Source organism: Lepisosteus platostomus, chromosome 28 (genome assembly GCF_059453375.1).
Source record: "Lepisosteus platostomus isolate fLepPlt1 chromosome 28, fLepPlt1.hap1, whole genome shotgun sequence".
Lineage (NCBI taxonomy): Eukaryota > Metazoa > Chordata > Actinopteri > Semionotiformes > Lepisosteidae > Lepisosteus > Lepisosteus platostomus.
Window position 1 is genome coordinate 90,440 of NC_142638.1, and position 26,579 is coordinate 117,018.

General features: G+C 38.0%; 1 protein-coding gene across 1 annotated transcript; it reads left to right on the plus strand.

The window, feature by feature from the left end:
• The first annotated feature begins 637 nt into the window (after positions 1–637).
• Positions 638–21,213, plus strand: tlk2 (tousled-like kinase 2). The gene is made up of 21 exons (XM_088623250.1): positions 638–1,313; positions 2,614–2,696; positions 5,923–5,994; positions 6,570–6,639; positions 7,255–7,298; positions 7,415–7,513; positions 8,494–8,589; positions 8,779–8,871; positions 9,246–9,356; positions 9,519–9,655; positions 9,909–10,061; positions 10,258–10,324; positions 10,781–10,878; positions 11,602–11,683; positions 12,129–12,220; positions 12,526–12,615; positions 13,178–13,347; positions 13,485–13,623; positions 13,858–13,969; positions 14,444–14,551; positions 15,438–21,213. Exons 2-21 carry the CDS (start codon positions 2,616–2,618, stop codon positions 15,609–15,611), a joined length of 2,088 nt encoding a protein of 695 aa, XP_088479376.1. The 5' UTR covers positions 638–1,313; positions 2,614–2,615; the 3' UTR covers positions 15,612–21,213.
• Positions 21,214–26,579: the final 5,366 nt, after the last annotated feature.

Genomic DNA, 26,579 nt, shown 5'->3' on the forward strand with positions numbered 1-26,579 from the left:
TCCCATGGAAAGTCGCTGCGGGAGGAAGAAACCTTGTAGTCCTCAAAGTTAATTCTCAGGTATATCCAGTTAAATATTTTCACTTATTCCTAGAATAATAAGAACCATATTTAAAATACAAAAGGGCTATAGTTGGCACACATGAAACATATTCTGCTATACGTGGTTCCAGAAATCTCCAAAGATGCTAAATGTCATTATTCAATTGGGGAGGAGCAGTATTTATAACTGCATAAACAATTTAATAAAAGATCCACTTATTATTAAAACAATATATTCACATTGCATCATTTTAGACATCTAATTAAAAAAAATTCTGAACTGGCATTTGGAAATGTGTGTCAACACCTGAAGAAGGCTCCACGGCCGAAACGTTGTGTTTTTTCTCTCTTCTTTTTTTCAGCATGGAATAAACCTATTACTTGTAAAAAATAAATGCATGTGTCCACAGATAAATATTTTAAGAATGTAAGTCTTAAAAGATCAAATTATGTAAACATATCTATAGATAACGTGTTTACTTCATTATAAATATGAGGCAAGGTGTGCAATATGTATACATAACGTGTCCGCTATTAAGTTCTAATCGGGCTATACTGTCCCAGTTATGTTGGGCCAAATTTGTGTCTCAGCTCTTTCATTGGTGCAGATCAGAGGCTATAGGCGGGGTGGGAAAAAACGGGAGCACGATCTCACGAGAAAGAATGAGATTTACCGATTATTGTTTACATTGTTAAAAAAGATAACCGAACCGAATCAATCCGGATTGACCTGAATTTATCGGAACACGATCACTTCCGCAGCGGAACACGGGACCCTCGATAGATGGGTTGTATCTTGCGTGTTTGCTATACATACTTTATAGCGGTTGCTCTGTGATACAGGCTCAGACTCACCTCGAAAAACAACAAAAAACCTAATCGTTTTCTGCAGCCCATCCCTAATGAAATAGGTGAGAGGACGGAGTTTATTTTGTATAGTGTGAGTAAAGAGAGCAGTCGGGTTTTCCTCAGAAGGAAAAGTAAATACCCCGGAGCTGCCCGCGCAGGGTTAGCGGTAAAGCGGGGTCGGGAAAGCCCGAGGATTTCTAGGCCGCAGCGAGAGTCCCGCCACCTCTCAGGATCAGGGCCGCGGCGGCTGTACCGAGCAACCTGTGCTGTGTTTTCGAGCCCTGCAAAGGCAAAGGACGGGGATTGGGACGAGGCCTCGTTGGGAGTGTCGGGGGTAGCTGAGGAGGGCCGCAGGAGGCTCGGAGTCGACTCCCAGCGAGTTACCCTGACCCCCGGGGCCCGAGAAAAACTACACCGCCGCAGGTACATGAAGTGGGGATTTACAGCATCGCCCTAAGCTGGGATGGGGATGTGTTTGTTGTTTTCTGGGGGAAAAACATATAATAGCATCATCAGCCCTGGTACGCGTAGTACTTTGAAATGTTTTTAAAATAATTCAAATGAGTTGGAATTTATCCGTTTCCTATAATCTCTGTTTGTACATTAGACTTTTTCTTAATGTGTGTCTAAGTTCCATAAATACAAATCGTGTGCTTGAGATAACCCAAAATGAGGTATACGACACATCAATTAAGAATTTTGAGTCATTCACGCAGTTGTAGATGCTATATTGTACTTTGACGAATGAGAACGTATTGTATAATATTTTACTGTTGTATTAAAATCTACACTTATGCTATAAAGGCCTCGCATTTTGGAAAGGTGACTTGTATTTAAAGTATGACGCTTTAACTTGTTTGCAAGACCTTCCGAAGTGCAATTTCTGAAGAGTGTGCTTAATAGTGAAGGAATTTCAATGGCTTTGAATCTTTGGTGTGAAATCAAAATAAAATAATCTTAAACCACTCAATAATATTTAGAACTACATTCTGTGCATATGGATTGATGCACATGGGAGAAACTGTTAAACATGATTTTTTCAAAAATAAGTGAAAATGGTCATTTATTTTCACTGCAGTTTGAGTCAATGACACAGTGCTATTGGAATTATCATTTATTTTTTAAAACAAAATTATTAGCTAATGATCTTTTCTATTATTTTAATTGCTGTATGTTGTTTCATGGTTTATCATTTCATGTGACCTGGGAAGCTGTTGTTTTTTGAATCTCTGACACTTATGGGGGTTTTTTCCTCTGGTGAAAAAGCTGTATATCATCAAGGTAGCATTTATACTGAAGTGTTTTTTTCACAGTGCCAGAACCAGGTGGTTTTAGAGGATTTTTTTTTTTTACGGTAAATGATGTTTTGGAAACCTGTGGGAGTGAGTATAGGATTTGATGGAGGAAAAAATGAGTCACAATTCTCAAGAAACCTTTGTGTTTTTGTATTTGCATTCTATCGTATACACCTCTGTTGTCTTTATGATTTACCTTTGATAAACTGTTTTTAGTTATTTTAGATGCATATTGTTCTGTGGGGTGCAACATCACACGTTGCTTTAGTGATCATAACAAATGGGGATGCTCACTCTCCAAACCACTTAAAAGTGCTTTTTCGTAATTTATCTTGTTTCTCTTGAGGATGCGCTGATGGACCTTGATCCTGATGTTCCATTTTTCTTATGTAGCCATTATATGTCCACCTGTTACTCTCCCTCTGTAGAAATGATGGAAGAATTGCACAGCCTGGACCCTAGGCGGCAGGAGCTGTTGGAAGCCAGGTTCACAGGGGTTGGGGTCACCAAGGTTGGTAATGCTGTACAGCATAATTTGTTTTAAATCACTTAAATGACATGTGTGATGCACAAATGTAAAATAGTCCAACCTAAGTGAAAAGAAAAAAACAAGAGGCTAGAGATTCCGTTGCCCTTAAGTGCCATAGTTGAGTAGCCCTGTGACGGAGACGGCTTTGACTTGGGTGCCTTCAGTTGAAATCTGGTGCTTTGAGGTTTAGACCAGATAGAGCTCAAGGCATTGCTTCACTGTATGAATAGAAACCTGCTTACCAAAATTCAGCTTTGTTTTGTTAATTTTCTACCCATTTCCAAACCCACTCTTCTCTTACCATATTCCACATAAGAATAATTTGCAGTCTTTATGGCTTCTGTCAGTTGAGGCTACTAGGGCATTAACTGCTGATGCGGTTCTTATTTTTGGTGAGAGACACTGTGTAAATGACATTTAATTGTGCTGATAATCCAATATTTGGAAGCGGAATTCATTGTTTTATAAACAGTAAGAGCACCTGAAAATGTCTAACTGTAATCGAAGTCAATCAAAAAAATTAACAAATTTAAAATATTTATGGATGTTTTTTGTAATGCCTCTTTGCATGGTGTAGTATTTATCCATAAGCTAGCACAGCTTCCATGTAAAACATTAACACATCCATCTATAAAAATGCTTGTGATTATTTCGTAGTTGGTATATTGAGACGTGTTGAAATAGTCCAAGGAGGAATTTGCTTAAAATCTAGCAATCATATCTTATGTTAATTTCAAATCTTGAAATTAATAAATCAGCTGTGATGTCCAGCCATGCATTTTTTATAAAATCGAATTAATACTTTGTTTTTGCATACAAGTTTGGGAATTATTCTGATGAGAGAAGCCTTTCTTTTCTCTGTATAAAGTACAAATAGGAATGCCACTTTGAAGCTAGCACTTTGGGCTGAGTGCCAGGCTCATCTAGTGTTGAATGCAGGGCTGCTCTGAAGAAAATGGTGGAAACTAAAATGTTGCCACGTGATTCGTTTCAGCTTCATGGAAGTGTATTGGTGTAGATTGAATCATTGATGTTTTTGAAGTGGGGTATCTTGATCCCTGAAGATATCATCCAGCATCACTATGGCGTGTTTGCATCATAGTGACTCATGAGAGTGCTGGAGCATTTGCACTTATTACTGTGGTCACACTGGCTGCCTGCTGTGGAGCAGTGTAGAAAAAATCATTTTAGTTTACTGACATAGAACCTTAAAACATCCTGAGACTTTACTTGGTTTGATTCATTTTTAAACTATTGGAAGATGTGATGCAAGCAGTATTTCCCCCCATGTTGTTGCATCTGGTATTTTTTTAGCTTTTGTTTTTAGATTGTATCATGGAGAATAAAGGAAATGATCAAATTTGTGCTGAAGCACAAATTACAGGGGTTTGCAAGAGATAACTGCAGAATCTACACACTTTTCTGGAATGTTTCTCTCCATCAATTGATTGATCTAAAAGATGCACTGTTTTCAGAGGTCTTTAATGAAAAGAGTGAATTTCTTCAAGCATATTTACTGTATCTCAGGTGTCAGTGTACATGTGTGATATTTCCTACCCTGTGTTTCATCAGCTCCAGTACTGTAAATGTTTTTTCAGTGTGCTACATGTAATGCATGTTTAGATTCAGGTTTGCTCAGAAAATGTGGAATGACAGCTGTTGTATGTTTCTGTAATATAAAGTCTGCAGTGTGGCACAGCAGCCTTTATTTTAAATTAAAAGACCTCAGAAGACTGTAAAGGTGCCTAAAATATAACAAACACTTTAGGCCACTTTATTCATAAATGGAACTGATGAGGTAGAAGGTCTATGGAGTAAAAATAATCACAATGTAGTGTAAAAATATTGTGGTTATGGTGAATCTACTTTTTTTTTATTTTGTTATATTGGAAATGCCAAAATTACAAGATACTAAAGTTGAATTATCTCTAAAATATGTATCTAGAAAAGAAAGTGATTAGTTATGGTTTGTTTCACACGGCTGGCAAGTGTCAAGTTATTACATCTTTTCAGATTTTTTTTCCAAATAAGTGCAAAAGTACACCCATGTATCCTCATTCTACAAACAAAAGCCTCAGCATTGTTCTAGAGTGCCAGTGACCAAAAATAAAACCATCTTCTTCTGAACTACGCCTTGCACCAGTGTGAGAGTCACTCAAATGACTATTTAATCAAACCGTTAAATTATATATGTGTTGGATGGCTTAGGTGCCTTAATTTTGCTTCTCACCCTATTTTCAGAAGCAGAGAAAACTTTGAGTGGCAGATATCCCTCCAAACATAATTCTTCTTTGGGTCTCCTTCTTACAATCTACTCACTGTTAACAGTTTCGCCAGTCCAGTATTTTAGTTTTGAAATTATAAAAATGTATTGTTTTTGTAAGGTTCTGAGGTTAGCAGGAGCAGTCCACTTAAATTTGACTATTTCACATTATTACCTCACTGACTGACTAATCTGTGTAAAAATCTGCTGTAATGCTCTAACTGGAATTCAGCAGCTACAATGAAGAACATTTCATGTACAATAGATATTTCTTTTTTGGTGTAACTTACCATTGGTATTTGTTCAAGAAGAGAGGTAAAAGAAATTATTAATTTAGGATTTTTATCAGTGTATCACTCAATTATTTTGATTAAAGTTTTTGTATTGATCATTTTTACAGCAAGTCAAATAGTTAAGCTATGGTAAAATTAAAAGTGTATTCTTGTGAGCAAGTGACAGTTAAATAACATTTACCATAAGTTTATAAATTTGCTGAAACCGGAACATTTGAATGTAATGTTACAGGGCAAAAGAGCTAGAAATGTGTTGGTGTTTGTGAGTGTATCAGGATTATCAGTTTACAGGCAGTGAACAGTAGGCTAAGCTAAAACTCAGAGCAGGTGCTACAGGAAAGTTTGAATATACATGCTTTGCTTTTGTAGAATGGAGGTGGTTCTTGATTAGAAGATTTAATGAAACATTAGGTTAGGTAACATTGTCCCTTTTTGCCCATGTGTGTTTTTGTCCTCTATTTCTGAAAAAAACATAACACAATTCTTCCAGCAGTATAAGGAAGATATCAATGTTTGAACCTGAATATATATTCTTTAGCCATGTTAGTTCTATAGACTGGTGTAGCTGAATTTTTGTATAACTTTTGGTCCAGCTCTTCTACCACTTACCATGGTGTTCAAGTGGCTTAGGTGCAATCTTGATGTATTGCAGGGATCAGGTAATAATGAGTCTTCCAACCAGAGTTTGTGCAGCGTGGGATCTCTCAGTGACAAGGAGCTAGAGGTCAGTAAAGAAGAAATGAAAAGACATGGCAGTGACAAATAAAACTTAAGCTAAAGAACATTGAATAATTGAAGAAACTATTGCAGAGGATTATGGATTATGATTCTGTGTGAATGACCTTGAAACTTCAGGAATTAATTTGTTTTAATTCAATTCACCAGTTCTTTTCCCCTTTTATACTATTATTTGAAAGCCCCAGTTTTTTTTTCTATACCTGAATGGTAGGAAAAACCACACCCAAAGCTGTGTACACTGTGGTGTTTTTTACACCCTGCCACTTCAACGTTTGTGAATATTCTCTTGTCAGTTAAATATATAGTCAAGTTCTAGTCATATATTTGGAGAAGTAATTCTGAGCCTTTTCTCTGATTGCCTGTAAGGATTGTGCTCAGGTTTGAACATACACTTACATAATCCAGCAAGATTAGAAATATTGACGGTGAAAACCCAACATAACAATTTATCACAACACAATTTAGCTTGAAATAGTGAACAGTTAGAATTATACTGGATCATAATTGGCTTGAACTAGCAACGCCTTGACATGCACTAATGTTGCATCTTCTTCAATACAGACACCTGAGAAAAAATCCAATGATCAGAGGAATCGGAAAAGAAAAGGAGATCCATATGACACCAGTCAAGGTGACATCATCTTCTCCTGATTGTTAAAATATGGCTCTGAGCTTATAGTTGACCACAGCCAACTATAACTTTGATTTCCCAAGAGGAGACACTGAAGGTTATGTGGGATTAGTCAGCCAGCTCCATTGACAACATGGCGACTGTTTCAGCATTCTGGGCGCTTGCAAGCATGTGGTGCTGTCGGTGAGGGTCGTGCCCCTTCTCCTGTCAGGGCTGAACCTCCGGGACAGGGCTGTGGTGCCTATGATGTGTTAAAAGACAAGTGTCTCGAAGAAGGGTGGGTCACAGAGTTCACAACTGTTAGCCAAGGCATAAATATCACACAAATGGGTATTCCACCTTGAGTGCGTATAACAAAAAAATATGTGGGGATTCTAAATTTATTAAAATATGGTCAATCCAAATCAATCAAGTTTCTCTGTTGCATTTATTATGCCTGAATTCCACGCAAATTAAGTGGCATGTTGATGGAGGGTTTACTCATCCTATGGATGTCCTACACTAATTATTTCCTTTTGTTGTGATCTAAACACGATATGGTATGATTTGTCTTTTGTATCACGTACTGTATGTGCAGACATGATTGGCTAACTAAATACTTCCTTTGGCTTTTAGGGAAATGTGGAACAAGAGGGCATAAAATTAGCGATTACTTTGAGGTAAGGAATGCTGCCAATTTTCATAACCAATGTATCCTTAACTTTGAGAAAAGGAAAAACGTGTTTGTTGTGTGATTGCAATCTGTTTATTTTCCCTGCCTCTGTTTCTTTGCTAGTTTGCGGGTGGCAGTGGCCCTGGTACCAGCCCCGGTAGGAGTGTCCCACCAGTGGCACGCTCTTCTCCTCAACATTCCTTATCTAACCCCCCCGCCTCGGTGAGCACCCGACTCCCTGCCGAATATTCTTGCATTTTAGAACATTGTTTTTAGAAGTTTTTTTTTTCAAGCTGTATTTACATGTATACAATTATAACTTATACTTAAACCCCCAAAAACATTCTCCTGCCTTTTGTAGTATGAAAAAAAATGTTTCTGCAGTCATTCAGCATTTTATACTGTACCTAGTGGTACTCCATTGTGCTTCATGGAAAGATTGTTGTGTTAAACATAGAAAGAAAGCGAAATACTGTATTGTAAGTAAAATTGAAACATCAGCATAGTTATGTTATTGTATGTAATGAGTAAGATTTAGTGACTTACAAATGTTAGCCTTAAATATTTGTTATTATATAAAATCAACAACTCAAATATGTTCAGATGAGGAAATATTCATTTGGACTGCACCTTACCTAATCCTAGCCTAACCTAAATACGATGTTTGCATCTTAACCAGTTTTATTGGACAACATGAGATTTTAGCATTGCTATGGAGAAAGTGTTTCAGTCACAAGAAGTGCATGCAGTTGCTAGCTCATCTGGTCATAGTTCAGCTCCATGTGTGTATTCCAAGGTTTAATGCTGGTGTTCTCAACTTGATCATGATGAGTGACATGACAAATTGGATGTGACGCAGTTTCTTTACTTGTGTAATGCTCTTCAACGTTTGTGAATATTCTCTTGTCAGTTTAATATATAGTCAAGTTCTAGTCATATATTTGGAGAAGCAATTCTGAGCTTTTTCTCTAATTGCCTGTAAGGATTGTGCTCAGATTTGAACATACACTCACATAATCTAGCAAGATTAGAAATATTGACGGTGAAAACCCAACATACCAAGTTATCACAACACAATTTAGCTTGAGGTAGTGAACAGTTAGAATTATATTGGATCTAGAAAGAAGGCTCCACAGCCGAAACTTTGTATTTCCTTTCTCCTCTTTTCAACATGGAATAACCCTATTATTTCTGTTGTGCAGGTCCAGCAGGGCAGTCCATCATCTACAGGCTCTGCCAACACTGACCATTCCTCCAGCTCCCAGAAGCCCATCTCCACTCTGCATAAAGCAACACAGGTACAGGGCTGCTGCACACTTCTGGCTTTTGCTGGCAATCACTGTCAAAATCTTTGAACGTTACTCTGATAGTTTCTAGTCTTTTGTCCTGTTTCTCTGTATTTGCTGTAGCTGTATTTATATCATAATCCAGGTCAGCACTGAGCACTGTTGAGAAAAGTTTAAAATTCAGATTGTGGCTTTTTGCAGTCGGACCTCACAATCGAAAAGCTTAAAGCTTTGGAAAACAACAAGAACTCTGATCTGGAGAAAAAAGAGGGAAGAATAGATGACTTATTGCGGGTAAGATTCTAAATACTACTCCTTATCCGGGGTGAGATGTATGTTTTTATTAGTATGGTATTACATTCACATACACATATGGAAGGTCTTTAATCTCAAGTCTTCACTGAAAATCCAGTAAGAAACTATAATTCCCATAGTTATATTGGGGATTCACAAACTTTCTTGGAAGTGTAGATGTGTTAGAGCTATACCATTATGAACAGGTCATTTCATTACTTTGCATTTCTCATGGTTTGATCTCTGTCTTGAGCATGCAGCAGCCTTCTTAAAGAGCCACAAAGTAGTACAGTTTCAGGAAGCTCAATTGCACACTGCAATCCACAGTTTTGGTTCATATGGTCTGTACAACTAAGACCTTGATACCATTTCAGGCAAACTGTGATCTACGACGGCAGATTGATGAGCAACAGAAGATGCTGGAAAAGTACAAGGAACGGTTAAACAAGTGTGTGACCATGAGCAAAAAGCTACTAATTGAGAAGGTGAGTGAATCTAGACGACTACGTTATTCAGATGTTTATCTGATTCTAATTCTTACCAGTAAAACCACAAAAAACTAATTTTCTCTTCCTGTATGCATATCCAACTTGAATTAGTATCAAGAGTCAGGTTTAAAAAGGCATGTCTCTAACCCCTTTTTTCAGTCCAAACAGGAAAAAATGGCATGTCGAGACAAGAGCATGCAGGACCGTTTGAGACTTGGGCATTTCACCACAGTGCGGCACGGAGCCTCTTTCACAGAGCAGTGGACTGATGGATACGCCTTTCAGAACCTCATCAAGTAAGAGTTTAGAACAAGGACCATATGACTGAGGTGTTAACAATACAGCAACTTGCACATGACCTCTCTTCCCAGTTGAGAATCTCAAAGTACTTACAACTTAATTCCAAGACAGTTAAGTTGTCTTAAAAAAACAAAAATGACACATTGAACCTACATTATCTGAATTCTCAATATGTAACTGTTCAATGATTAGAGGAATATTAAAAGGTTCATTAAACTGTGAGTTTAAGTGACTTACTCTCTCCTTCAGACAACAGGAGCGAATAAACACCCAGCGTGAAGAAATCGAGAGGCAGCGGAAGATGTTGGCAAAACGGAAACCTCCGGCCATGGGCCAGACACCACCACCCAACCTGGAGCAGAATAAACGCAAAAACAAGGCCAATGGTGCTGAGAGTGAAACGTATGTTTTCTTTTGAAAACTATACGTCCCTTAGACAATATTCCCTTTATCCTAGAGCTGACCTTTCTCTAGACGTGACCAATATGTGAGAAGTTGGCCATAAGTGGAAGTCGAAATCAAGCCTCTTCAGCATTGTGCATAAAAGAATCATGACGTGCTTGCAGGGATGGTCTTAATGCTCAGTTTTTCTTTTCAGGTTAACACTTGCCGAATACCATGAGCAAGAGGAGATTTTTAAGTTGAGGCTTGGACACCTCAAAAAGGTAAAGTCAATTTCAATGTTTAATTTATTGATGGAATGCGTTTTTTCAACAGTCGTATTCTCGCTCAAAATCAAGAATATTCATGAGATATTAGATGTTTTTGTTTTATACAATTAGATTTTCAACAATTTTGTACAAATAAACCAGGTGTTGTCACGTGACATCATTCTTTAGACAGTAAGGGAAATCAGACAAGTTACATAAAGGTATGTTTTTGGATGTGTTTTCTTCTGAGCTTTTTAAAAGATGTTATGACCTGCTGCTGAATTAAAACTAGGGCATCATGTAACAGTAGTTATAAATCTGATTTTCCCGATGGTAAAACAATTAGATTGCTGTTAGTAGATGTTTTTGCATAAGGCTTTGTCTGATAAAAGTCCTTTGTACAGAGCTTTGTACAAGGAAGGCTGCTAGAGTTTTTGAGCTGCAATTACAGGAGCTGTGTGTTTCTCACAGGAAGAAGCTGAGATACAGGCAGAGCTGGAACGGTTAGAGAGAGTACGAAACCTGCACATTCGGGAGCTCAAAAGGATACACAATGAAGATAATTCTCAGTAAGTCACTGAGATCTTTATCCAGAAAGCTTATCTGAAACATGGAGCCCTTTGCCAGTTAGACAACCCACTGACTAGAACCGTAGGTCATAACAATATATGATTGCAAACAACTGGGTGCCGTCTGGCCCATCTAACACAAATGGCCAGTCTAATCCACACTTATTTTGGCTTCACCAAAGCTCCAACATAGACTGGACCACACGTCAGCCAGGGGTTACACTGCATCTGGCTGGAGGTTCATTGATAAACCTTGTCTACATGGTTAACATAAGCTACCCAGTTTAAGAAAAGTGAAATATAGTCAGTTTAATATTAATAATTGTGAAAACAGAAATACTTGGTAACTTCTGTACTAAATTCTTTGAATGCATTTTTTTTTAATTAGCTCAGATCATTACTATTTGTAGTGGCATTGGTTTGATTTTGGATTTACATATCGTAGGATGACAAGAGAGCTGTCTTTTGTCGCACCTCCTGTTTCTGAGGACCCAAGGGTCATTGTAATTGACTCAGATCACGCCTGTACTCTAGTGCTGTAACTCAAACACACTTTTCATGTGGATGACAAGCAGTAGGTTTGGTGGTTCCTGCAGCTTGTCAACAGAACAAGACAGGAGAGCAGTGTTAATTTGGTAGGATAATGAAGACCTCTGCTGAATAAGTGCAGATCTTGTGCTTTGAGAGTCTCGCACCTGCTTCACTGTCACACTGTTATTCCAGGTTCAAAGATCACCCGACATTAAATGACAGATACCTGTTACTACATTTGCTAGGAAGAGGCGGGTTCAGTGAGGTCTATAAGGTAAGGATGGTCCTTTGTCTCAGACTGACTAGATGGGGAAAATAAATATGATACAAATGATTTTTATGTTTAATTGAAGTCTTTTGGAATGTCATTGAATATCCTGCTATGTATCTTGCAGATGGTTTTATGAAACTGCTGATGTATTTTGGAACTATGTTTTGAAAATGTTTTTTTTCTTCTGTAATTGTTAGTTTGCTTTTCAGTGTTTTGCCAGACAGCTCATCAGCCCTTTTTCTTTTTATGAAAAGCCTTTTCACAGTCCACACAAAAGGCAACACCACACCGGATAAAGACATGATGCAGCATGAGAAAACGGAGGCTTGTAGAAAAAAGCCAATTACACTTAGTTCTTTAATGACCTATTATGTGTGACAATCAGTACTTTGAAACCTGGACTTTGGGTTTAATAACTTTAGCGTTCTTTATTTTTTGTGATTTCCAGGCCTTTGACCTTACAGAACAGAGATATGTTGCTGTTAAAATTCACCAGTTAAACAAGAACTGGAGAGACGAAAAGAAAGAAAACTACCATAAGTATGCTTATTTGTTCATCCGCATTTCACTGATAAGTTAACTTACACAAATGTTAGAGCTCTTTTTCTCTTGTGGGAATGTTTTTATTTCAATTTCACTCTTCTCCTGTGCTTCTTCGTTGTTATTAACTTTACAGTTCTTTACCATATCCTGTAATAAGTAATTACACAATAACTAATAAAGGTGTCTGCATTGTATTTGAATGTGCAAACATCTTTGGCAAGTATTTAAGCGTGCTTGGGACACTGTAATGCAGCTTTCTTTAGGGTCTGTTGTGCTCCTGATGCAGTGTCCTGTGATTTCAGACATGCCTGCAGGGAATACAGAATCCACAAAGAGCTGGACCATCCTCGAATAGTCAAGCTCTATGACTATTTCTCACTCGACACAGACTCGTAAGTGTTCTCCTCCCATTTCTATTAATACAAAGAACGACTAAGGTTTATGCAGTGCTGTAAAGAGAAGATGTTGAGCCTTCTTGAAGTGTAAACACCTTCCATGCCTGCATAAGGCCCCACAGCTGAAACGTTATTCCTTTTCGTCTCTTTACAGCATGGAATAAACCTTTACTTGTTCCTCTACAGCCTATGCATGCTGACACAGCTCCCTACTTTAACCATTTCTTTGAATTCCTGAAATCAGTTACTGTTTTTTTTCCCATGAAGTTTGATTTTTTTGAATACTTACTGGCATTTTTAGAGATATCATTTCTAATTTTCTATTTTTGGATATTTATATTATTTTAGGATCTTTTGCTTTTTTTGTTAACACTGTAATCCTAGTAGTTTACTCTGTGGTTTTTTTTTTGAGGTCTACTTTCTAAATTCCCTGTTCAGTGAAACCCAGGTTCCAAATATTTAGACCATACAGTCGACCTGTCATACCTGTTGCCCCTGTTTAAAAACTTGTGACAAATTTCAGAAACATGGTTGCAATCTTATGGTTCTACATTGGCAGGTTTTGTACAGTTTTGGAGTACTGTGAGGGGAACGACTTGGATTTCTACTTGAAACAGCACAAGCTAATGACCGAGAAGGAGGCTCGTTCCATCATCATGCAAATCGTTAACGCACTAAAGTACCTCAATGAGATCAAGCCCCCCATCATTCACTATGACCTCAAACCAGGTATGTGTAGCATCATATAAGCATGCCACCTTTTTCTTCTTCAGAAGAGGTCTTCTTCTGAATTTGGTCTAGCTTTGAAGTGCAGTGGATTGTGTCATGTGTTGACGTGAGTAATCATAGATTTTTCATTTGGACAGGTAATATTCTCCTTGTCAACGGGACGGCATGTGGGGAGATTAAAATCACAGATTTTGGTTTGTCCAAGATAATGGATGATGACAGCTATAACTCAGTGGATGGCATGGAACTGACATCACAAGGCGCTGGAACCTACTGGTATTTTTTTTTACTAGAGAAACTTGTAATGATGATTAGAAATACCATAATGTCAGGCTTTTCAGATCCAAAATTTTTGTAAAAAATGGAGCATTGTTTAAATTCAATGAAAAATACTCTGCCACATCTTCTTTTAAAATGGACAGTCACCTGAGCCATTACTGATGTGCATAAAGTTAAACCTCTGTAAGCACCAGACGTTGGGTACAGTTTTCTTTACTGTCTTCTATCCAGGTATCTTCCCCCTGAGTGTTTTGTGGTGGGGAAAGAGCCTCCAAAGATCTCCAACAAGGTGGATGTTTGGTCAGTGGGTGTCATCTTCTACCAGTGTCTGTATGGGAGGAAGGTAAGAGCTCCCAGTAGGCTGTTCATCTGGAGTCTTTTCAGCTTTTGACTGCAGCTTCCTCCCATAGGAGGCATCTTTTGTCATTTATATCTGCTTTATGTTTTGTGATACCAGTTTGTTGTTTGAAATGTAATTTACACACTTTCTCTGTTAATGTCTTTAGTTTGTGAATATTTCAAAGAAGTATCTCTGCAGGAATTCCAAATGTTCTGAGCTAAAAAGGGTTGTGTGATTGAAAAAGTAACACAGAATACAGGTCGGGTGTAGTCCCTGGACAGGACTCCAGTACGTCACATATACATATTCATTCATACGTACATATAGGGACCATTTTAGCGATGCCGGTTAAGCTAGACTGCGAGTCTACTCTGATCCAACAGCTGCTAGGAATCGGCATTAACTACCACAGGACTTTGCCACTGTAATAGGACATATACAAAATGCCATGTTCTTAATTCAGTTTGTCTTCAACAGCCTTTTGGTCACAACCAGTCACAACAAGACATTCTTCAGGAGAACACCATTCTGAAGGCCACAGAAGTACAGTTTCCACCTAAACCAGTAATCTCCCCAGAAGCAAAGGTAATCTTGTGGGTGAGGCAGGCATATGGCTGCTCTCTTCTTCATGCAGATCGGATTGTCTCACAGTAAAAAAAAGGATCTGTTTCTCCTCGTTATCTGGCCATAAGTCTCTCATCTTTATCTTCAAGTGGGGAGTTGTCAGCATGTTTGCTATAAAATAATAAATACAGGTTAATTCCCCCACTTAAAAATATATAGGAGAATAACTACACTTCTTTGTGATGCGTTATCTTCATGCATATTTTGCATCTGCATTTAACCAGTAGGTGGTAGCATTGTGGCAGGTACATCTGTACAAAATGCTGCTGTGAAGCATTTGCCAATAAAAAAAACCCCGGTACATTTAGCCTCACCCAATTTGTCCCAGCATTTAGAAAGTTAGATGTTGGTTTAATTTTTAAGAAAACATTTAACCCTTGATTTGACTATATATTTGCTTTTTTAACTTGAACATACATTGATCATTGGATTTTATTTTTACCTGTTCAACCCATATTTGATTTTAGGTTTTATATCAAGATGATGCAGAGTGTCTTATGTGAATTAATTCTAAAGATTGATTAGTGTACATACTAAACATGATCGTTTGAGCTAATCCAGACATATTGTACAATTCTCTTTTTCAGGAGACAGTCATAATGTGACAGTCTAGGGGAGGTTAATGTGCCTGTACGTCTTTGTGGATTTAAGAATGTTTGAGTTAACCCTTTTGAACTATTTGTGCAAAAATATTTTGTTTAGATTTCCTCTTGATTTTTAAGAAATGCTCAGACAAAGTAAACAAGTGGCTTCATTTTAAGGCTTTTTGTTATGAGAACCAAAGCTGATCTTGTAGCTGAAGTTGATGCATGCTTTACTGACTGGAACCTTTGTTTTCAATACACAGGCATTCATCCGCCGCTGTCTAGCATATAGAAAAGAGGACAGGATAGATGTCTTACAGCTGGCGAGTGATCCTTACTTGATGCCTCATATCCGCAAGTCTGTGGCCACTACTGGCACCCCAGGGAGCGCCATCCCATCCACGTCAAGTTCGTCCAATAGCAGTGCCTCAAACTGATTGGCTGGCACCTGCAGCTGCACACCTGAAGAAGTCCCTAGTACAAATTTGAGATTTAAAACGGAGAAAGAAATGGAAGAACAGAGAAGGCCAGGACCGTGAGAACGGGAGGCAGAATTTCTGGCCCAGTGTTACTTTCCGAGAGCCTTTTCCTTGGGATACCGTGCTGAAAGCAGCATGACTGCCTTGCTGTGAGAAGCACAGGAAAGATAAATCGATAGATGTCGAAGCACTGGGGTGAAACAGAAACACATGAAATACAGAGCTACAAACCGAATTTAGAAGATTTTTTAAATAAGTCAGAACTGTCAACAACTAAGGCCCTACCCAAACAGCACTTGTAGAGCTGATACCTGTACTTGGATGACATTTCTAAGCTTTTGTTCTGTGAGAGTGTGTAAGTGCTCAGAAAGCAGCAAAGGCCCCGACAGGATGTAAGTTAGTTGAGCTTTTTCTAAACCATGCCCTCGTCATATTGTAGCCACATCATAACTTTATGATGACCACAGGCTGGTTTTTCACTTTCTCCTATAATAATCCTTATCTGTCTGAGCTTGATAAGAGGGATGCTCAGTTTTCTCTTCCCTAACCCTACCAAAGTCTGATACTGCTTGGTGGTAGTTCCACTTTAATTTTAAGAGTTTGTGGACTCAAGACTAAAAAAGGCAAAGGAGGGAAGAGAGGGTCATTGCATTTTAGCAGGTTATACTTTTATGTTGTTTTTTAGTTGTTTTTAACATTTTAACAGAAATGAAAACTGGAATTAATTTGTTTTTATTATTTTTAGGTTATGTGTTTTCTTAATATCCCTGTTTTTTATCCATGAGGGGCTTGAATTTCAGTATGTTGTATGAGGAGGAGGGAGGGCCTTAGAGTAAAATTGCATATAAACCATTAAATATTGTTAAAAAATTGTAGTGTTGGTTTTACTTTATGTATGCTAAAAAGATATGTTCTGGTATTGTTACCTCCATACATTTTGCCTTTTTGGTCAAAATCATTATACCAAAGGTAATCTGTCCTGGCTTTGTAGGAGCAAAGTGGTTACAGAAGATAGATGTCTTGTAGGTAGCATAAATGTAAATTAGTGGATTTTGCTAAACCACCCTTTGAAAAAGAAACTGTATGGCATAGGGGACATTTCTGTTCAGTTAATGTTCTATTTCACGTTTTATATGCATTGCAACCAAGCAAATCTTTCTCATGACTTTTTATAAGGAAAAGCATTGAATTTTTTTTTAACTGCACATGCAAAATGTCAGCTTGGTTTAGTAAGAAAAACTAGGTTGCTGTTTGACGTGGTGTTGATTGACCACTTCTCCCTGGACCAGAATTTCCAGATCAGTATCCCAGTATGGTAACTGGACACTCCACTGTAGAAGCTGTCATTTCAATAGGAAGTTAAGCCACGTTTCAGAGTACTTGATCGTTAAAAATCCTGCGGCACTAGATGTAAGCCTAATGGGGAGCTGACCCTGGTGTAGTGGGCTTGCATTATCTGCTCTACCAATGTTCTGTCTTCATTTACCCCATGAAGTTCACCTGCTTGACTGTTAAAACGTCTGCTATAAGTCATCCTCCAGGTCATACGTGAGGAGAGCTTTGGGATCCTTTGGGCTGTAAAGTTCTATAAATGCTGGGAATTATTTGCAATATTAAGGAAATACATTAAGATAACACATTAAACATTTTTTTAAGTATTTCCCCATACACAGTGCCTCCAAAACCATCCAGTGGGAGTACACAATGTCTGGGTATGCTGCAACCTGGGATGCCTCGTGGGTTTTGTTTTTACAAACTGTTTCATGTGTCACTGTTAACTTCACTGCACTTCTTAGTACAATGGTGATCATATTCTCAGTGATGGGACACAGCCATGAGTAACAACACCAGCACAAGATGTATGGAAAAGAGATGTGTACCTGTTTCTGACTTTTCGTTTATATCTTTCATGATACTGTAAAGCCAAGATGTAAAACTTCTGATCATTGACACGCATAGACTGATTTAGGAAAGCTTCATCCATATTGGATATATATAGCTATTATGTTGCCTATCTTGTACATATATAACTTGCTGCGTTCTTTATGCGTGCAGTATCGAATTATAAGGGAGGAGTGACTTCACAGTGGACTGTGTTGCTGCCTTGCAGTGCTGTTGCACAGGGTTCAGTTCCTGGCATGTAGAATTTTGTTGTATCGTTTCCCCATGTTCATGTGGTTTCCATCCTAGTGGTCCGGTTTCCTCACACCAGTCCAAAGACTAGGTTAGGTTAATTAACTTCTGTAAAATTGGTGGTGCTGTAAGTGTGTGTCGTCTCTACCTACCCTGCAATGGACTGGTGTCCTGTCCAGGGTGTAAGCTGTTACTTGCTGGGATCGGCTCTGGCCCCCCTGCCACATTGTATTTGATAAAGTGATTAGAAAATTGATGTATCTGTTATACAAAAAGTTAACTGTAGAGCTGTGCAAGAGATGGTACTTCCAAAAAAATGCAATACTTCTCCAAATTGAAATTTTTACATTTGCTTGGTTTAGCGTGTGAGTTTAAACTGCCTCCCTTGAAGTTTAAAATGGAGTGTATGAACTGCTTTCAGCTCCTGTTAAAAATCATTATATGCCGTTTAAAAAAGTTAGCTTCTCTGCATAGGCAGCAGCATCTTTGGAAATGCTGAGCTATAAGAAATTTCTCCAGTCGTGTTGTGCAAAGAGTAATTGTGAGGAAAAATCTCAAATGTAGTATCATAGCTCAGACTCAGAAATTTCTGAAATAACTAGATGTGAGGTAACAGAAAAAGTTTGCTCATTTTTTTCTGCAATGTTGCATTAGTTAAGCACAATCCTGAATCAAGCTGCAAGCCATCTCTATCGTTTATTGGCAGGCTTCAGTGCTGAAGTCTTGTTGTGGATTCTTAATGAAAAAACCCTCATTTCAGATGTAAATGAAGTGTTTGTGAAAGGTTTTGATGCAGGGACACGAGCTCCTGTAGCTCTGTCTAGGATGTGCCTAGGATGTGGGTTTCATATATGAGGTCTGTTTTGTTCAAAGTAGGGGAAGCAAAAACTTTCTGAAGAAATGTTCTCTGGCTTGTTGCGGACTGTAAGGGGGAGGGACATCAGCTATGACGCATTACCCTTCTCATACAACCTCCGGGAGCACTGGCCTCTCGACCTGGGGAGGAGGGGGTAGTGTCAGCCCCTTCGACGCAGATGGCACATCTTGAAGGCAGGTGAGCAGAAAAATATACATGGCCAAGCGGGACCTGAGGATTTTGAAACATTTTTTCATTGCTCTCTTGTAACTTCTGCAATTCCCTGTAGTGCTGTTTCCTTTCCGGATTTTTCATGTACTTACAGGTTTGTTTGACAGACTGAAAGGAAGAAGTCTAGCTTCTGTCACAGGGAGTTTGTTCTGTGTTAATTGTAGTTTTGCTGCAGAGTGGTGTGTTTGCAAGTAATAGTACAGAGAAACATCTTACAATGTTATTCACAAAAGTATATCCCCCGATTAAAGGTTCTCCATTTGCATTGGATGATGGTTGGGCTTTTGTTATTGACAAAGTTCAAAATCAGCATTTTTATTACGTTTTTGATATCCGTTTGCGGTCAGTTGGGGTTCACTTTGAAAGGTGAACGGAAAGCATCTTCAGTCAACAGTATTTATTTTGCAGTGTGATAGGAGTTTCACAGCCCGTTTTTGACTAATTCTTGGCTCTCTTCTGATTCCATTAACTGACCTGTATTTCAGAGTTCAGAGTGTCTTGTGTGCATATTTGCAAGGGTGGATTTGGTAGTTTCAGATGACTTAGTCTGGGGTCAGCAGTTTATTTGTGTTAAGCTAATGTTACAAGAAAAGGCAAATATCCATAAAAACGGTTTGCAGTTCTACTGAACTCTTTTAATGATTTGTTTCTACACAAGATATTTTGCTCTGACAAAGTGCAGTATTTTTAATAGGCCTAGTGGTCAATATCGGTCAGCCATTCTGCCTCACGTTTCAAGACTGTAAGGTTTAATTCTGGTCCAGAGCATCTGTGTAGTTTGCACGTTCTTCCCATATTCACATAATTGTTCTCTGGGAGCTCCAGGTTTGAATGGTTATTTTTAATTGTTGCTTTCTCTCTGTGGCCTGCAATGGACAGGCATCTTGTCCTTGGGGAGAAAAAATGTATCCTCATTACCACCTTGCAGCTATGCTCCATGAATGTTTTCTATTTCTGTTTTCTTCACAATTTAAAATGCTGTTTTCATTGTGTACTGGTCTGTTTTCTATGTATTATGTATACTTACCTCATCCCATCTATGGTGTGCTCTGCCCTTGCTTGGCTGTTACTTGCTGAGATTGGCTTGAACTCCCACGACAGTGCAGTGCAGGAGAGGATAGAAAATGGGTGGATGGGCTCCAATTGCTGCTGAGCTGCTAGGTGGTGCTCCTGGGCTGTTAGACCTAGGAAAGCTAAGGGTACCCCACAATTTTTTTAAGGGAGGGAAGTAGATTCAATCCCTTTAGGGAAGAAAATGGTTTCTGGATCTGTTTATTAATGTTACACGCTAACATTAACAACCTAGCCCATTCAAAAGATCATCATATCATCTACCATTTGTGACTCTTCTTTACTTTCTTTTATAATGTATCTGTATAATACCTTTCTGAGTCAAATCCTTACGCAAACAGTGCAATTAAGCCTTCAGGAGTACCTGTTCTCACTTTACATTTGATGGAGGTCAGTGCAATAGTTAATGGAATTGTTTCTTGATTGAATTGTCATTAATGCAGTGCGATGTGCCTTCTAAAAGTTCGTGGGGATAAATGGGCTATTAATAGAAAGTTTATCCTACTCATAGAAAGAAAGCCTTGTTCTCGTTGACTAAACTGTCTTTCCTTTCTTAGCACACGGAAACACAGACAGCTTTCACTGTAGTTCTCTTGCCAAAACAAACAGGACTGAGCCACGGTCACTTACTGTATAAGCACATCCACTGTGTGATAGTATTGTCAAATGATAGTATCTGTGATTGACTGTCACCTCTCCATAGTTGTGACTGATTATAAGTGGGCCAGTGGGTATTCTCATCAAAAAATTTAAAGTAAATTTGCAGTTGATCCTTATGCAAAACATAAGGATCTTAAAAATGACCAGTATTTACCTGCCTGCCTGCTCAGAGAGTGTTTTCAGTCACAGACCTAAATATTAGGAGTTCCACACAAATAGTTTGAAAAATTAGCTTTGGCTGTTATTTCACAGGGTATGAAATATTTGCAACACAATTCTATTCTTCTAGCAGGATTACCTTTAGCTGACATTGTGATAAGGGCAATGGTGTGTGCGATGGACCTGTGCACTCTGCATGTGGCACCAGCTTTCAGTAACAATGATATCTGGGGATTGTTCTGGCTAGGGAAGGTGCTGTAAGTCTCTTATGATATTCAGGTCAGCTTTGTCTACCATGGAAGGGTTTTTGAACACATTTTACTGTATATTCACTAACACTGAAAGTGAACAGATGTCTCAATGCAATAGTGTGTTTTGGATATGGCCAATTGGTTATACTGCACTGTAGTTACATTTCCTTTTAAACAGCTGAAGAAGAATGACCTAAAATGACTTCATCCTGATTTTTTTAAATCATTTAAACTTTCTGCACAACATACAAACTTCATTTCTTTTTTCAAAAGGTTAAGAGGTTGTTCATGTTTTACTGGATTAGTACAGTAAGTGCTAATGAGTTGATACAACCCTCAGGGACTTTTGGCTGCCCCAGTGGAATGTTATTGACTGCTGTCTAGCTGTCATGTGTCAATAAATGGTGAGTAGGTCAAATAAAAATCATCTCAATGATGAGGGCATGCGCATTGGGTTCATTACTAGTATGTGAATCATTCCTTTGTAATGCTGAAAATTTTCAAGAGCAAAATAGATAATTATTTTTAGATGTTCTACTTCTGTTTTTCATGGAAGTTGACAGCAGAAAGACATCAGAGGAGTAGAAGATATTAGAAGAAGCTTCTCATTCTGACTTGGAGAGGTAATGAGGCTATACACCTCTACTAAATGTCAAACCAGATGAAAAACTAGAAAGTCACAGAAAGAAACCAGTATGTCCTGCTTATCAAAAGAAAAAAAAAACTTGTGTCCCTGGTATGCTGGAGAACTAACTCATCTCATTGATGTGTTAAGCCCTATTGAGCACTTGTGGGATGAGCTTGGATGACGAAGAATTTTAAAGCTCAGATATGAGGAGAGAACCCGGCCCAACTGATTTTATAAAGCATGGAAAGTGAATCTAGAAATGAAAACATTGTCTTTTGCATCCCACAAGAATGCACTTCTTCTGATAATCTTTAACATTTATATCCAAACTACAACTTTTTTTTTGGATGGGTCTGCAGATGATTATCGGAATATTAGATTTCTCATATTTGTTTTCTATTCTTAGTTTGTGTATTATATTTGAAACAAATTCTGCCTTTAACATCTATATTTTTTTTGTTATGTGAAACACAAGATAAGTTAGTTCATTTTTTTTTGCTATTTGATTAGTGTTCTTTTGCTGATCTTTTGTGCCTTTAATGTCTTTGCTTAGCTAGAGTGATTTCACCTGAGACGTGATAGGACAGATGAACAGCATTTTGCCTTCTCTTCTGTAGGTCCCAGTTTGATGCTGTCACATCAGTCTTGTCCTGCATCTTCTGCCTGCGGCATATTCTCTTTCTACGGTTATTACTATTTTACTTGTTCTTTTTTTTCTTGAAGGTTCATTTTTATAATTAGGACTTCTATTATTCTCTATATTTTTAAACAAAAAGCAATGTAGTGTTGTGTCCACTGCAGTACTAGCACATACCTGCCTTTGTGCTGGCTGATTGTGACTAACCCCAAAGCTGCTTTTAATGTCAGAGCTGCACTGGCCAATGAGGCCTATGGACTATGGACTGAAAAAATAGGTAAGAGAACCATTCATCCATTTTCTAACTGCTTTATCCAGTGCTGGGTTGCTGTGGAGCCCAGCCAGTAATAAGATATATTGGGGACAAACATGGAAAACTTCCAGACATTTGGATAGGAACAGCAAAGCAAAGGGAGAAGTGTTTGGGTAGTTTAAGCACTCAAGAGTAATAAATACCCAGGGCCCAGTGCTATCTTACAGTACCGGTTGTACTCAAGGAAACAACTCATCCAACAGCTGTTTACAATGGCATAGTACTAAGGTACTGGAAAATATCTAATGTAATGCTCGTTGACCTGTAGTTATTTAGTTAGTCATGATTTGTAGATAATATCAAATTATAATTAGCAAACAATGTTTAAGAGTAATGCCATCCAGAAACATAAAATTCAAGACTGGACAAAGACCTGGCAAATGAGGTTTAGATATACGCACATGCATTTTTTTACATACAGATAGCAAAAACGAAAACTATAAAATATAAATATAAAATTCTAAGCTAAGAGGCTACTACAAAAAAAAGGTGTTTATGTTACCAAAACATTTACATCTAATCTTGACAATGTGGGAAAGCAAAAAGGTAATGCTAGTATTACAAAAAGTGTACTGTAATTACAAAAGTGTACTGATAAAATGGTATAATGCACTAGTAGGGATTCATTTTGAATAGTGCTTAAAATTCTGGTCACCACTTCATAGAATATATTCCTGTGCTGGAATCAGTCAAGAGAAGAGCAACCAGACACATTCCAGCATTCAAGGTAATGTCCTACATTGACAGACCGAAGGAACTGAATTATTTTAGTCCTGAACCTGAGAAGACTACAAGGAGACCTGATAAACAATATTCAATATCCTCAAGGGTACTTACAATCAACCCAGTGGATTTCTTCAGAGGTCACAAGTGAAAGGAGAAAGTGTTTTTAATAACATAAACGGGAGGTGCTTCTTTATCGTACGAGTTTTGGGAGTATGGAACAAGCTACCCAGCCATATTGTTAAACCCAATACCCTAGTTTCTTTCAAGAAATGGCTGGATAAGATCCTTGTATCAATTAATGACTAACCACCAATCAGGCTAGATGGACGGAATGTCATCCTCTCGTTTTTAAACATTCTTATTTTTTAAGTTCTAAGATGACACGCATGTAGATGCTGAAAGGTTTTTGTTGCAGCCAGTGATACCGTAAAATATGTACGTTTCCTGACAAATGAAGGCATGAGGAGGAGAAACAAAGATTACCAATAATTGGAGCCTTACAAGCCAAAATTGTAATTTTAAGATCAAGTGAACATAAATCAACACAAATCTTTCTATTGTTGTTTAAATTGCAGTTCCTCATCCAAAACCTGCTCCCAAAGTACAGTGTAGAAATGTAATATTCAGCTCCTAAAAAACACTTTCTTATGACCAAACAAGGTCTGACAGCTGTGGTATCTTCAGGATTATTTCCCAGCTATGGAAAGTTTCTCTTAAATGAATATAAACACATTGAGCATGAAAAGTCAAAGATGAAGTTTTTTTAAAACTTTTTTTAAATGCAGAGCAGTCCAAAGGTCTGCCTACGGGGCCCATACACCTATCTTGTATCTTTTATTGACCTCTTCAGTAATTGCCATAAATGGCTAGGTATTCTTGTGGATCAGTCATTAATAAAGCTTTGATGTTAAAATAATATTTTTGGATTCACGTTGCTATAAGTAATGCATTTCAATAAGAGTGGGAGGGCTCTGGGTGTTAGTTAGAGATTACAAATCACAGTATCCCAAGACTGTAACATCTCGACCAAGTGATCACGTTACTACCATGTCCTTGCATTCGCTTCCTATCTGATTTCGTGTCGACTGACTTACAGGGTCTTCTCTTGCTACACCCCAGAGCTCTGGAGCTCTGTCTCCAAGATGATCATAGGGTCACCTTCCCTGAGCACTTTCCAACCCAGACTCCAAACCTTCTTCTTCTCAAAGGCTTTTACTAAATCGGTACTGTGTATATTCCCCTTGCAACTCCTTGTGCATTCTAAAATTTAAAATCTTAATTGGAAAATTCAGAGGAATGCCACCTATACAGTTCTTGCAATTGAAGAAATTCCCGAAAATGTGGATTAATAGCTGGTCAAGGATGATTAACAGACAAATGCAGACTTGTTGAAAATTCATAAAAAATATAAGCAGTACCTTAGGGCAACCAATATATCATTCAAGGATTTCCACTGATGAGGGAAGATGTAATGACAGAACAGGAGGCGTTCTGTTGTTCATGCTTTTGTGAGGCATCCATGAGCTCTCAGTGAGGGTCCTTGGCCATTACTGTTTCAATGGATCCTAATTAACTCAACATTTTCTTCTGTTTTCATACTTACATGCTATAAGCTGGGCGGTGCGGTGGCTCAGGATCTGTGCCTGTGGCTGGAAGGTTGCTGGTTCATATCTCGCGGCCGGCAGAGGAATCCTACTCTGTTGGGCCCCTGAGCAAGGCCCTTTACCCCAACTGCTGTATGAATGGGGTGCTGTATGAATGGCAGACCCTGCGCTCTGACCCCCAGCTTCTCTCCCCGTCTGTGTGTCTCATGGAGAGCAAGCTGGGGTATGCGAAAAGACAAATGCCTAATACAAGAAATTGTATAGGGCCAATAAAGTGATCTTATATATATCTATAGCTTGAAGAAACAAAGACCAGGCATTCTCTGAGAGAATAAAGGGGCTAGCCATAGTGTCCTAATAGTGATGTCACTCATGGATAAGGACCATGATGCTTAGTATTTCTCAAATGCTTTCTGTCAGGCTTTGGACACTTTTCTGTTTCATAATGACTATAAAATGCTTCAGAATGATAAAGCAAATCAACTACACAGACCATTTATACTAATAAGGAAATGGATTGTTTAGTGTTATTTGTTTAACAGTTAGTCCTGTGTAGCCATGTAAAATATGTATACATATATAAATCACATATTATTATTATTATTGTTGTTATATTGTTGTTAGGTTAAAACCTTTATCCAGGTTATCTAGCAATGCATACAAAGTTTGAAAGAAGTGTAAATACACAAGCACAGTAGAGTGTAAATGCCAACTGGACAAGCACAGTTGAGCTAAAGTAGTGTTTAAAACCTGTGTTATGGGGGATAACAATGTGGTTTCCCAATTGCTCTTTTTTCTCACACCTGAAGGCCTTGAATCCTCTGTGTTTGCTGCCAAACTCTCTGCAATGTGTCCTCCCAAGAGGACGATCTGAATCGAGGGCGGCACCTTTGAAGAGCTAGGCTCTGGCTTGATATGCTGTGCTTGTTCGATGCAACAATAACATTGACAACATTTCTTATAAATGAAATAAAGACATTGCTTGCCTTGCCAGTTTGACCTCTGTTTTATGTGATTGCTGAAAAGCTGCTAATAACATAGATAATTTTCACAGATTTTATTAGCTTTAAATTGCATCCTTCTGAACAAGAAAGTGTCTTATTTTCAGAAAAGAATCAACTTTGTTTCTCAGAAACTTTTTTTTACTTGCTCATAAAGATGAACATGAACGCAATAAACAGGAATCAGATAGTCCTTCTTAACCAAGATTGTAATTATATCATATGTTGATAAAATAAAAATATTAAATAATTTAGTTTTTCAATGTTAAATGATTGAAGTTAATATAAAAGTTAAATAAATTTGGAAATATAAATATTAAATAAAAATAAATCCTGATGGTCCACTATTGCCATTTTTCCACAACAAAGTAATTTGTGTAATAAAGGTCATATGGAATCAATCCTCCATAAACATTCAGACATATAGCCAGTAACTAGGTTATGGTTAAAAAGTACAACTCTTCCACTGTAGAAGATGTTTTAGTACAATCCAGTCTGGACCTGTATTAGACTGGACCACAGACAATAAGCATGTCTGCGTGACTGGATGTGTGTGATCACAGCAGAAAAAGAGACAGATGATGTTTTGTGAGCAGTGTGTTACGCCCTTTCCAGTTGTAGAATTATGAATCAATTCACATGAAAATAGCTATAAA